General features: G+C 52.3%; 1 protein-coding gene across 6 annotated transcripts in view; it reads left to right on the forward strand.

The window, feature by feature from the left end:
* Positions 1-13,689, forward strand: part of Scap (SREBF chaperone) — a 55,417-nt gene that overhangs the window by 36,296 nt on the left and 5,432 nt on the right. For 5 of the 6 annotated variants that reach the window (XM_013361861.4, XM_078029229.1, XM_078029211.1 and 2 more), the window contains 9 exons: positions 6,456-6,613; positions 7,313-7,533; positions 7,716-7,821; positions 8,375-8,547; positions 8,873-8,999; positions 10,430-10,542; positions 11,456-11,550; positions 12,969-13,067; positions 13,203-13,421. In XM_013361861.4, the coding sequence (XP_013217315.2) occupies positions 6,456-6,613; positions 7,313-7,533; positions 7,716-7,821; positions 8,375-8,547; positions 8,873-8,999; positions 10,430-10,542; positions 11,456-11,550; positions 12,969-13,067; positions 13,203-13,421 (1,311 nt within the window). Of the gene's footprint in view, positions 1-6,455; positions 6,614-7,312; positions 7,601-7,715; positions 7,822-8,374; positions 8,548-8,872; positions 9,000-10,429; positions 10,543-11,455; positions 11,551-12,968; positions 13,068-13,202; positions 13,422-13,689 lie in introns of those variants that run through there. The other variant, XM_021731456.3, reaches the window with a different exon arrangement.

A 13,689-nucleotide genomic window follows, 5' to 3' on the forward strand; every position in this document is an offset into this window, starting at 1 on the left:
CCAGGGTGGGTGAGGGAGGCAGCCTGCATTTGTTCCTCCAGAAAGGTCTCTAATTGACCCTGAAGTTCCTTTTGTGGAGTTTGGCCAGCTCCGTGTTGGAGTAAGGGTCTTCTGGGGCAGGAAAGGGCAGTTCCCCCTGGGCAGAGGGCAGGTTTTCCCAGAGGAGAAGAACAAAGCAGATTTTGTGACCTTGGGCAAATTACTCAACACTTTTTGCCTTAATTTTCACAATCATAAAATGTAGACAATAATTATACCTACAATAAACATTGTCCCAAGGATTAAGTGAAGGAATGCAAGGCCTTAGTCCAGTGCCTGCCCATTGTTTGCATTTAGCAAATGTTCTTGGTCTGTCACCATGGTTGTCATTGTCTTTGATTGGGTCTGGCTGGCCAGAGCAGAGCTGGAGAAGGAAGGTTTACCTACTTGGACAGCCCTGCAGTGTGACCAGTGCGAATGCCATAGGCTTCCCTGGCTCTCGCCTCTCCCCGCTGGAGTCGGTTTGGTTCATATTTACAGACGCCTGTGTTTTACACATAGTGAATGCTCAGGGAAGGTTCCTTTTCTTTTTCATTGGTGCATTATGGTTGTACATAATGGTAGGATTCGTTGTTACACATTCAGGAAAGGTTTCTTGTTGAGTAAAGAAATGGCAGGCTTGGGCCTGGGGTTGTGGCTCAGCGGTAGAATGCTCGCCTAGCACGTGTGAGGCCCTGGGTTTGAAATAAACATATGGTGTCCAACTAAAAAATAAATATTAAGAAAAGAAATGTCAGGCTTGTTGAGGAGACGGTGAGTCTGCAGTTTTTCTTGGAGCCTGGTAGGTGGTAAAGTAGGTGGGACCTAGTTGAATCTGGGCTGTTAAACTAATCTGTAGGCAGAGGAAGCTGTTCCCTTAGAGGCAAGGCCACTTGTGTCATTGATAAGAAGATTGATCTTACTGAAGACCAAGGTGACTGTGTCTCATACACCAGTTTGTTTTCACAGGTTTAAGGGGTGACATTTTAGCCAGAAACTTATTTTGGTTGGTAGTCAGTGATCTGGTGAGGCCTGAGATTTTATTCCCATTTCCCTGAGTGAGTCAGGAAGGGAACCCAGTGGGCTCAGGGAACCCAGAGACCTTTGCCCGAGGCACAAACCGGGAGTAGTGGAGCTAGAATTTGAACTCAGGTGGGTCTTCTGAACCTGTTCTTCCCTTTATCCTCCCTCACTGGCCCAGGCGAGAGGACAAGGATTGGAGCCCTCTTTTCCAGAAAAGCAGAACTACGGGAGTCCTCTATATTGTGTTCTGAAGGGAGCTGTAGGTGGGTCAATGTGAAGGTAAAATACCTGAGTTGGTATTAAATTAAATTGTTACTTAAATTTAGAAAAAGAAGAATTTTTTTTGTGTGTGGGGGGGCGGGTTGGTACTGGGGTTTGAACCCAAGGTACTTTTCCACTGAGCCTTTCTTTTTTTGAGATAGAGTCTCACTAAGTTGCTGAGGGTCTCACTAAATTGATGAGGATGGTTTTGAAGTTTTGATCCTCCTGCCTCAGCCTTTTTTTTTTTTTTTTTAAAGAGAGAGTGAGAGAGGAGAGAGAGAAAGAATTTTTCAATACTTATTTTTTAGTTCTCGGCGGACACAACATCGTTGTTGGTATGTGGTCCTGAGGATTGAACCTGGGCCGCACGCATGCCAGGCGAGTGCGCTACCGCTTGAGCCACATCCCCAGCCCACTGCCTCAGCCTCTTGAGTTACTGGGATTACATGTGTGAGCCACCACACTCAGCCTAGAAAATAAAATTTGAGGACATACTCAGGTCTCCTGCACTGTCCTGGCTCTCCTAGGCCAGCCTGTTGTGGAAACCTGAAGCGTACACCAAGTGCCACCTAGCAGTCCACGGGAGTGGCTGAGTTTGTTCCATGATGGGCTTCCAAGGCTAGTGTTGCGGTGTCTGTGGTGGCTGCCTGAACCTGGACACAGACTTCCTCAGAAACCCTGAGCAGGGGCTTCATGCTGTAAGTGGTAGTGGCCCAAGAGGCCCTGCTGGCCCCCAGGACCTCAGTTTCTCCCCACGATGCTCATGCTGGGCCTTTGCTTCCTTAGCCTGGTCTCCATGAGCACTTCAGAACGGCTCAGTTAGGTGGCTGTAGAGGAAAAAACAAGCCTTGAGAGTCTCAGCCCTGGCTGAACACATCTTTTATCTCCAAGCCTGGGTTTTCTTACCTGGTCCTCAGGCTGTAGTAATCTCCAGAGCTCTTCCTCCATGCTCACTCACAGGCTGGCTGTCAGCAGGTCCTTGCAGACTGTTGAGCTGAGTCCTTCCTCCCTGGATGTTGGAGAAAGGCTCTCCTTGGTTCCTTACTCACAATATGGCATTTGATTTCATCAGGCAGTGGTTCCAAAAGAGGGGTGATTAGTCAGTGTTTTGAAACCTAATCTCAAAAGTGACATCACCGTGGTGTATTGTTTGTTAAAAGCATATCAGTAGATTCAGGCTGCTTTTAAAGGGATGGGATCACACAAGAGCATGAACTGCAGGAAGCATAATTTACTGGGAGCATGTTAGAAGGCTACTCACACTGCCCCATGTAGTCATAAGTGCCACCCCCCCCTTTTGTTTTGGTATTGGGGATTGAACCCAGGGCACTTTACCACTGATCTACATCCCCAGCCCTTTTTATTTTTTATTTTGACTGAGGGTTTTGCTAAGTTGCTGAGACTGGCCTTGAACTTGCTGGGGTTTCAGGTGTGCACCACCATGCATAGCTCAGGAACCCCTTTCTGCACAGGATACCTGGATTCTGTTGGTCCTTATGCCTCCTCTATCCTTAGGTCCTTATCCTAAATAGGATACCATATTTCATCTGAGTGTCAGGGACATTGAGTGGTGGGCCCTGCCACATCTTCACTGCCATTTTAGAGCCTCCCTTCCCCCCATGAGCATCTACCTCTTATTCTCAGAGGATCTTAGGTTCAGAGGCCTGAGGTGCTTGAGAATTCGTGCCCCCAGGAACAGTCCCCATCCCGTAAGTGCAGTTGCCAGCAGGTAACCCTTTTGTCCCTCAGGTATCCCCAGAGATCACTCACTCAACACCCCAGGTTGGTTGGTTTGTTTTTTGGCAGGGGGAGTGTGTGTGTGCTCAAGATGAAACCCCAGGGCTCTTTAGCACTGAGCTACGCCCCCGACCCTTTTATTTTTGAGACACCAAGTTGCCTATGCTGGCCTTGAATTTATGATCCTCCTGCCTCAGCCTCCCAAGTGACGGGGATTACAGATGTGTACACTGTGCCTGGCTCTTTTTTTTTTTTTTTTTTAGTTATACATTGACACATATCTTTATTTTGTTTATTTATTTTTATGTGGTGCTGAGGATCGAAACCAGGGTCTCTCACGTGCGAGGCGATCACTCTACCACTGAGCCACAACCCCAGCCCCTGTGCCAGGCTCTTTTTTTTTTTTTGAGAGAGAGAGAGAATTTTTTAATATTTATTTTTTAGTTTTCGGCAGACACAACATCTTTGTTTGTATGTGGTGCTGAGGATCGAACCCGGGCCACACGCATGCCAGGCTGGCGCGCTACCGCTTGAGCCATATCCCCAGCCCTGTGCCAGGCTCTTAACACATCCTTTGTCAACTGTCTCCCTTCCCTGTTTTCTACACTGCCCAGGTAACTCATCTTAGGGTCTGCTTCTGGGGGCACTCAAACTAAGGTAGTGACAAGCGATAAGCCAATCCTATGGAATAAATCACCAAAAGAGGTGTTTTTTTGTTTGTTTGTTTGTTTGTTTGTTTTTGGTACTAGAAATTGAACCCGGGATGCTTTACCCCTGAACCATCCCCAGCCTTTTTTATTTTTTAACCTGAGATAGGGTTTCGCTAAGTTGTCCAGGCTGGCCTTGAACTTGTATGATCCTCCTGCCTCAGCCTCCTGAGCCCCTAGGACTATTGGCCATGCACCAGCATGCGCAGCCATAAGAGAATTTTCATATCCAGAAGAGGGAACTTGCAGGCACATATGTTGGATGGCAAGTTGATGATAAACGATTGGGCCAAGATCTTGAAAAAGCTAGATAGATGTGAAATCCCTGCTTGGAAGGTTCCGTTGGATGTCAGTGGAGATGAGTCAAGTCCTGGCCAGCAGGAGGAGGCCTGGCCAAGCTGGAGAGCAAGCCTCTGCAGAAGTCCCATGTGTATCTGGTTCCCATATGGGCAGGCTTTCCCCCTGGAGGAGCAGACATAGGAGCTGTGGGGAGTTTGGGTGGAAAGTCAAAGGAGAAAGTGATGTCTAGGGCAAAGGAGTAACATATTCCTAGAAAAATCTGATGAAGTCTGTGGCATTCCCCTGCGAAAAATGATGATGGTAGTGACTGTGTGTGCACTTCCAAGCAGAAATTGGAATAAACTTGCGGAGCAGGGTCCCCAGAGAACCCTGGAGCCTGTCCTTAGATTGAGATTTCTGGTTCTGAAATATGTTCATTAGCACTTTGTTGAAATCCTGGCCCCCGTGGTCCTGGGTTCGAGGGAGGCTGAAGAGCATTGGAGGACCCTGGAGCTGTCCTGGCCTGGGATGGACTTGGCTCAGTTGCACAGGCTTGATAAGCTGGTGGGTGGGTGGAGGGTCTGAGAGATGAGGTGGGCACAGGAGGTGATGTGTGCAGTCACAGCCTTGTGCCAGTGGGAATAAGCTATGTCCTTCACAGGTTTGAGAGTGACCCTGTGGAATGGCTCCTCTCAGAGCTCCCCCTTCTGGGCAGCTCCTTCTCCCACAGGTAGATTGTGAGCCCGTGGGCTGCTGCTTCACTCAGAGCCTGGCAGCCTGTTCTCTCCAGGTGTCTCAGTTCCTCTGGTGACTTCTGGTGGTCTGAGTGTGGTACAGAAGACAGCAAGTGAGGCCTTCCATCCCCAGAGCCCTCACTGACACAGGGTCATGAACTCAAAGTCACAGAGCCCCAGATTATGTTGTCCCTTTGTGCCCAGCGGTGCTGACTTGCTGTCCTCCTAGGTCAGCGTCCTGACCCTTGCCCCTGAAGTAGCTGGAGTATGGCACCATTCAGTAGCTCTGTGGCCTTCTTGCTATCCACACACATGTGCTGTGGCGCTCCTGACTGTGGCAAGGCATGGAGTCAGCCCCTCATTCCTCAGCCAGGCAACTCCCTCTGGCCTCTTTCTCTGCCTCTAGTTGACAGGACCTCCAGGGCCTGCTTTCATCAGATCAGGTTGTCCCCGCAACTCAGAGTCACTTGGCCTTTTCTTTTCCTTTGGGTGCTGGGGGTTGAACCCAAGGGTGCTGTACCACTGAGCCACGACCCCAGATCTTTCCATTTTCATTTTGGCACAGGGTCTCACTTGGTTGCTCAGGCTGGCCTCAAGCTTGTGGTCCTCCTGCCTCATCCTCCCAAATCCCTGGCATTACAGGAACGCGTTACTGCGCCTGGTTGGGTTTTTCTTTGTTACCTGTTAAAGTGCAGACAGCTGAGCCAGGCTTGGTCCTGGCCCACCTCAGTTTCCCTGTGATTTCCTTCACTCCCGGCTGATCTGTCATGTGCCATCCAGGCCTCTGTGCTTTTATTGCCCTTTGTTCATCCATCAGATGCCCACCCTGCCCTCCCTCATCCTCATAGCCACTCGGCCATAGCTGACCTAGCATGTATTTTAGGGGTGCATCCTGACGATGCCTGTCACTGGGGCTTGCACATGTGACACTCTTGTCACTACATGACTTTTGTACACTCTGTGAGAGTAGACAGCAGGTTCTACTGAGAAAGTGTAACGGGGAGTCTAGTTCTGAAACCGCCAACAGGCACTGAACAGGTCGGATTGTCGTGGGGCCAGACAGAATGATGTGCCCTGCTGTTTATTACTGCCATTTCTGTGACTACTTATCTCTGCATGTGCCATTTATATTCCTGTGTGTATTTGTGTGAGGGAGGCAGGTGAGGACCTCTGGATGCTGCAGGAGAACGTTGTCATCCCTCTTCCACAATGAGGAAGACGGAACCCAGAGAAGTTCAGCGCTCTTCCAAGACCATATAGTTAGAGAGCCAGAATTTAAATGGGGTCTTTTGATCCTCACAATCCATTGTTGTGCTGTGTGTGCGAAACCTGGATCAGTGACACAGGCCGCATCTTTTTTGGAGCTGATAGTTTATTGCACAAATTTCTCAAAAGCTACATGGTGAGCATTTTAGGCTTTGCCGACCACACAGCCTCTGTTGCATTCAGCTCTGCCACCGAAGCATGGGAGCATCCAGAGACGGTAATGGAAAGTTAGGGACAGTGTTCTCGGAAACTTGATTGAGAGGAACAAGCCTGGGCCCTGATTTGGCCTGTGCATCACAGCTTGCTGACAGTGGGTCCCACAGTGCTGTGCTCAGACAGTTGCTCAGTAAGTCCTTTCTGGATGTGGGCCCATGTTTCTCTTCTCCTGTGCTGAGCTGACCTTCCTGCTCTGCCCCCATTTCTTCTGCAGTATGTGGGTGCCCCTGTGGCTTACATCCAGCAAATATTTGTGAAGTCCTCAGTGTCTCCCTGGCACAAGAACCTTCTGGCAGTAGATGTGTTCCGCTCACCTCTGTCCCGGGCATTCCAGCTGGTGGAGGAGATCCGGAATCACGTGCTGAGAGACAGGTACTCCTGTCAGGAACCCCCCTAGACCCCTTCTGAACTGAAGGGAGCATTACAGCCCTCAGTATAAGTCCAGCGAGCCAGCCAGCTCTGCAGAAATAGAACAGACAAGAGGATGAGGGGAGCCTGCTCTGAACTTTTCTACATTCTTGTGGGTCCACTGTGGCTGCGTTCCCCCTGGGCTGTGCAGATGGCACAATTAGAGCCCTGATCCTCACATCTTAGACAGAGTGCGTGCCCACAGGCTTGCCTCTGGTGAGCTCGCTAAGGACTCATGACTCATGTGGCTTCTCATCTCTGTGTGTGAATGTCATAATGGCTCTGATAACAAGAAGTGAGCTCCAACTGGGGACACCTTCAGAAACCTTAACCCAGGGCCCACTTCCCGGCCTCTGGAGCACTCTGACTTCACAGGCTGTCACTACATGGTTTTAGTTAGCTGATGACTTAGACAAGGATTTTGGTGAACTAAATAACACCCTAAATTTCTCCCTATTCTTCCCTTGCCCACTAAATTGGCTATTGTGGGGGCCGTGCCTGTTCTTCCATGTCCTCCTCTCCTTGGAAGCCCAGGCAGCCACGTGGTTTGGTTGTTGACCCCCTGGCAGTACTTTCCCCTGATGGCAGAGGTGCTCCCTAAGTGCAGTGGGCCTGCCCTGCGCTGGCGGGCACGGCAGATACCTTGTCCTGTCTCCTAAACAGCTCTGGGACGAGGAGCCTGGAGGAGGTGTGCCTGCAGGTGACCGACCTGCTGCCAGGCCTTAAGAAACTCCGGAACCTACTCCCTGAGCATGGCTGCCTACTGCTGTCCCCTGGGAACTTCTGGCAGAATGACCGGGAACGCTTCCATGCTGACCCTGACATCATTGGCACCATCCACCAGCATGAGCCCAAAACACTGCAGACTTCAGCCACACTCAAGGGTACCCCAGCACAGGTTCCCTGAGGACCCACGAAGGAGCCTGTTGGCCACCATCTCTCCTGTGATGGGTGCTCTGGCAGATCAGGGGTTGCCCTTACTCCAAGGGTGGGGGTGGGGAAGGGCCCTTGGTGGCCCTGCAGTGGCTGCCATTCCTTGTCAGTGCCCGTTGGTCTCTGCCCGCAGACTTGCTGTTTGGTGTTCCTGGGAAGTACAGCGGGGTGAGCCTCTACACAAGGAAGAGGATGGTCTCCTACACTATCACCCTGGTCTTCCAGCGCTACCATGCCAAGTAAGGCCATCAGACTCTGGGTTCTGACTGCTCCATGGTGACACGAGGCTGAGAGGCCCCTGTTTTGCTTACAGTGCCACCTGACAACTTGGATAGTGTTTTGGCCTCCTGGTAAAATGTTATATCCCCTAGACCAAAGGATATTGTTTGCTGCATTCAAATGGGGATGGCTGGGTGGCTGGCCAAGAACAAGGGACTGAAGCAGGCTGACAGTTCAGTGTCCCTGTGTCTCCTCCAGTTCTCTCCAGGCGAGGCAGGCAGCCCCAGCAGATAACTGCTGAGCCCATGGTCTGAGTCCTCCCCCATGGAGCCCAGCAGGCGGCCCTCCTCAGTTGGCAGGACACTTGAGGGGCCTCCAGTCGAGCCTCCTGGGCCTTTGGTGATCGGAGTGGCATAATAGATCAGGGAAGGACGGGGAGATCCTCAGACAACGTGGCCAGCTTTGTAATTCTTCCAACACCCCTGGAGACTATGAAGAAGCTTAGAGAAGTTTCCTCCCGGCATGGGGGAGAGAGCTCTAGAAGGACCCCTCCAGAGATTTTCTTGTCTCCAGGTTTCTGGGCAGCCTGCGTGCCCGTCTCATGCTCCTGCATCCCAGCCCCAATTGCAGCCTTCGTGCAGAGAGCCTGGTCCATGTGCACTTCAAGGAGGAGATTGGGATCGCTGAGCTCATTCCCCTCGTGACTACCTACATCATCCTGTTTGCTTACATCTACTTCTCCACACGTAGGTCCATGGCGGGGAGCGTCTCTACATCACCCACTTCCTTGCCTCTGGTGGGGCTGGGGGTAGAGATGTGGAAATGCTAAAGCTAGAGTCTCAGGGGCTCAGGTGGGTCCAGGGCTCCTCTTACTTCTTGGGGAAAGACGCTTCCTGAATTAGAGTTCCTAAAGAGTATGTCATGTGCACGAGACTGTGACTGTCCCTTTCTCCTGGTTAACCAGGAACCTCTTTCCTTGATTGTCAGGGCAGATTCTGCTCCCAGGGGATCAGTTAAGAAGGGCCAGGGGCTGGGGGAGTGCTGCCCTGATGTGCCCTCTCTGCCCTCCAGGCAAGATCGACATGGTCAAGTCCAAGTGGGGCCTGGCCCTAGCCGCTGTGGTCACGGTACTCAGCTCACTACTCATGTCTGTGGGGCTCTGCACTCTCTTCGGCCTGACGCCCACCCTCAATGGCGGGTAGGTCCCCAGCAGGTTCCACTGGGCCACAGGGGGGCCCTCAGGCCAGAGAACCTTGCACATCTGGGCACTTGGCCCTCCCTGGACTGGACGCTTGCTGTTCCCCAATGTCTTCACTTTGCTATTTTTTACATTTAAGAGGTACATATTCTTTAAGCTCCCAGGGGATCAGTTAAGAAGGGCCAGGGGCTGGTTTGTGACATACATGTGTATATGTAGTGTGTATCTATACATATAATATATACACAGGTGTGTTTGCTTATATGATTTTGTGTATATATGGAATATATATTTTGTGTATCCATGGGTATATAGTGCATATGTGTAATGGATGTGTTTGTATTATACACACACACACCCTTCTTGGCGGCTTTTGCCACAGAAGGGTGTGAAGGGTACATTTCTTTTCACTGTTAAGAGATTTAACATGCCCAATCAGAGAGTAGGCTTAGAGTGAGCTTAGTCAAAGACATGAGAATACTGTAACTCGTCACCTTTGTCAGTAGTACTTGTTCTGCCCTTGCTTTTCCTCTGAGTCAGTCTGGAAGCCCTCCGCTGTTTGTTCTCAGGCTTTGGTCCCCTCCTCTCTGACTGGCTCTGCCTGCCTGTTAGTGTTACTGACCCATTGGTCCGTCCCTGATCTAGGCTTATCTGCCTGGTTATAGCAAAAATGACCAATGGTCCTTCTTCCCTCCCTTACCCTCTCCCTTCCTTCCTTCCATTTATTTTGTGGTTTGGAGGATAGAACTCAGGGTTTCGCATGAGCCAGGCAAGCACTCTACAGAAGAGTGGCTTTGTGTTGTTTCTGTCACTTCCCTTGTCAGTGGAACTCCTACTTCCTTTCCCAAGCCTTTTTTTTCTTCTTTCCTTTCTCTCATCCCTGCCTGAGACCCCTCCTCACTTCCATCTTCTTGGAGTCTGTCAGGAGTAGCTGACCCTGACTCGGCTACCTGGAGGTGTCCTTTAGGAGCAGTTGTTGTTCTCCAAGTGCAGCTTGTGAGCAAAGGTTTTAGGTCGTTTTTTACCCTTTCCTTTAGTTCAGATGGTGGCTGGGCCTAGAGTTGTTGTGTGGGTCTTGGTGGCAGTCACTGCTCTAGCCAGCAAAGTCTGCGTGGCCTGGCAGTGGGACGGTCGCTCTCCCCGGGGGCCACCTCCAGCCTCCTCCTGTGCTGGTGGGAGGACTGGCATGATTGTTGGTGCCTTGGCAAGGCTTTGGACCTGCCTAAAAGCCGAGAGCTATACGGACAGAGGCCCTGGCATGTGAGGGCAAGGCAGGGAGGGTTTCACCCTGTGCCTGTGGGAGCTGCTCGGCAACCTCCACTACAAGCTGGAAACCCCGGAGCCTCCTGAGGCTCGAACCCTGTGAAAACCAGCACTGTTTTGGAGCCTGCCACAGCACTGTCCCTCACCATCTCCTCCTCCATTCCCAGTGAGATCTTTCCGTACCTGGTGGTGGTTATTGGGCTAGAGAATGTGCTGGTGCTCACTAAGTCGGTGGTCTCGACCCCAGTGGACCTCGAGGTGAAGCTGCGGATTGCCCAAGGTAACGTGTGGGCCCCTATTCCTCTTGCTAGTGTTCCCCTGAGGAGATGGAGCCCTTGAAATCTGCCCAGTTCTGGCTGCCAACATAGCACTCAGCAGGCCAGCAGGCCTGGACAGCTTGTTACCAGGTGCCCCAAGGAACCATGGGGTCACTGGACACTGCTTGTCCTGGTTCATGGGTCAGTAAGAGAGCAAACCAGACTCTGCTGCAGAGGTCATGGTTGGTGGTGACCTTGCATCTGGACCAATGCTAGTGTTTTCCTGCCTCACTCTACCACACTATGCCAGGTGCCCGGGCTGTCACTCTGGAAGTGCTGCCTCTACAGCTGACCTCACAGTGGGGAGCTGGGGATTGGGAGTTCTGTGAAAAGTGAGAAAAGCAAGAGCCTGTCCCGGGATGTCTGGTCTCTTGAGCAGCCTCTTCCTAAAGCCCATGTATGTGAGGAACAGGCTGGAGACTGGCTGTTCATTCATTCATCCAACCTCTGTGAGTGTCTAATAGGCCAGACCCTGCACAGGGGTCATGAAGAGATGAGGCGAAATAGTCCCTACCCCATAGCACTCAGAGCCTTATTGAGGCAACAGTGTGATAGCGTGGGGACCAGGGACTTGCCATGGAAGAGCCAGCTAGTCCTCCACTCCAGCCACTCTGCCACTGGTGGGCACGCTGAGGTCACCCATGCTGACCAGACAAGATAAGCACATGGAGGTTCTGTGTGCTTAGAGTGGTGATCCTTGCCTTTCCTCAAGACCCTGCTTTTCCCTCTGATGGCTGTAGCTCTGCCCTGTAGCTTCAGTAGGCTGGGCCCCCTCCCCATGCCTCTGCCCTTCTGTGGACCATGAGGCGGTGTGCAGACATGGAGCACAGGGAGGTCCTATATTGCCCCCATCCATGCCGTTATTGCCCTCTGCAGGCCTTAGCAGCGAGAGCTGGTCCATCATGAAGAATATGGCAACCGAGTTGGGCATCATCCTCATTGGCTACTTCACCCTCGTGCCTGCCATCCAGGTAAGGCCCCAAGGCCGGCTGCTTGGTTGAGCATTGAACCAACTGCTGGGCTATGCAGCTGAGGCAGGTTGTACCCTTCTTTCAGCAGTATCCTGGTCTATGAGAGGGGACTCCTTCCCAGAGTGTGCAGAGGGCTCTGGCATGCCTGGCTCAGCAGCACTCAGTAAATCCTGATTGGGCTACAGAATCAAGAGCCTACCTGGGCTGTCCCTTGGCCTGTTCTCTATTTTTTGGCCGGGGGGTGGGGGGCCACCAGTGATTGAACTCAAGAATACTTGACCACTAAGCCACATCCCCAGCCCTATTTTTGTATTTTATATAGAGACAGAGACTCACTGAGTTGCTTAGTGCCTCACTTTTGCTGAGGCTGGCTTTCAACTCATGATCCTCCTGCCTCAGCCTCCCAAGCTGCTGGGATTACAGGTGTGCACTACTGTGTCCAGCCTAACCCTGTCCTCTAATCTTCCCCACCTTCTTTCTCCCATTTGGCCCAGTAGCAGAAGGAGGCTCTGTAGGCCCAGCAAAGCTGGCGTCTGGCTATGCACTTCATCAGCCCTGGTTGCCCATTGCTCAGGCAGAAACACTGGAGTCCCTGAACTGGTCCCTGGCTGTCTCATCCTGCCCCATAGCTGCAGCCTCCAGATGCATCATGACCTGGTCTCCCTGGGGGTGGACTGCCACCCATAGTACAGTGACCCCTTGCCCTTAGCAAAGTGCCCTCCTTCAGTTGTGGGGATATAGAAGAAAGCACAAGAGCTCCAGGCTTTTCTTCCTCAAAAAAGCACAGTGTCTGCAATCCTGAACCTCTAGAACCACTGTATGTCACACCCTGTCATCTTAACATACAGACCAGGGAAGGGGAGGAAAATGGAAATCCCAGAACATTCCATCCCTAGACAGGACGTGGGGAGTAGAGAGAACACTTTTTTCAGTTTTATGGCAGAATAAATCCCTCCTGCCCTCTCCTTTCATTGGTCCAGTAACCAGCCAGGAAGTGTTCTGAGAGCCCTGAAATTGGGACAGCCCTGAGCTTTTGCTAGATTTGTGGCATGTGATCAGGGTCAGGGCTCAGTGGGAGGGAGGGTGCTTTGGGGAGCAGGCTGATGGGCCCAGAGATTTCCAAGGTGGATCAAGCCCTCCTCTCTCTGGGGACAGGAAGATTCAGGGAGGGCACCACCTTTCCCAGTCCTTTGGAGAGGGTTAAGGGATCTGCGCTGCCCCCTGGTGGTGATGGGGCGAGCAGCTGGTCTCTCCCTCCCAGGCTGCTCCGCGTTCAGAGCATAGCATCAGCATCTCTCTGCCTCTCCTGTGCCCTTCCTGCCACTCCCTTGCAGTTTCTGAGATGCCTGTGGCCAGGAAGCTGCCTCTCTGGGCTCCCTGCCATGCAGTCATGGTGCCCCTTGTGTGTTCTCATCTAGGAGTTCTGTCTCTTCGCTGTCGTGGGCCTGGTGTCTGACTTCTTCCTCCAGATGCTGTTCTTCACCACCGTCCTGTCTATTGACATTCGCCGAATGGAGGTAGGAGTGGCTGAGCTCCACCCTTCCCGCCCTCCAGGGAGCCTCTGGGTGAGAGAGGGGCAGACCCCAGGCCTAGGCAGTGCTTCCACACAGGCGGTCTCTGGACAGCACTCAGGCCTGACTATTGCCCCACAGCTAGCGGACCTGAACAAGCGACTGCCCCCAGAGGCCTGCCTGCCCCCAGCCAAGCCTGGCGGGCGGGCAGCACGCCAGGAGAGGCAACTAGCTGTGCGGCCGTCCACACCCCATACCATCACACTGCAACCATCTTCCTTCCGAAACCTGCGGCTCCCCAAGAGGCTGCGTGTCATCTACTTCCTGGCCCGAACCCGCCTGGCACAGCGTCTCATCATGGTACGTGCCTGCCCTGCCCTCTGGGATGCCAGCACTAGATTCCCTTGGGGTGTCGCCCTTTGCCTTGAAGGGGAGGGGTGCTCCTTAGGCCCTAGTGACCCCTTGAAGCCTGGCCTTGGGAGCTGCCCACTGTGCCCTCCCTGCCCAGATCCTGGTGGTCTCTGAGGAGATAAGCCTGCCTGTGCACCTGTGGAAGAAGGAGCTCCAGGGCCATCAGCTAGATAAGTGACCAAGAACTAGAGCCCGCAAGACAGAGTGCTCTGGACTG

The sequence above is a fragment of the Ictidomys tridecemlineatus genome, chromosome 2 (assembly GCF_052094955.1).
Source record: "Ictidomys tridecemlineatus isolate mIctTri1 chromosome 2, mIctTri1.hap1, whole genome shotgun sequence".
Classification (NCBI taxonomy): Eukaryota; Metazoa; Chordata; class Mammalia; order Rodentia; family Sciuridae; genus Ictidomys; species Ictidomys tridecemlineatus.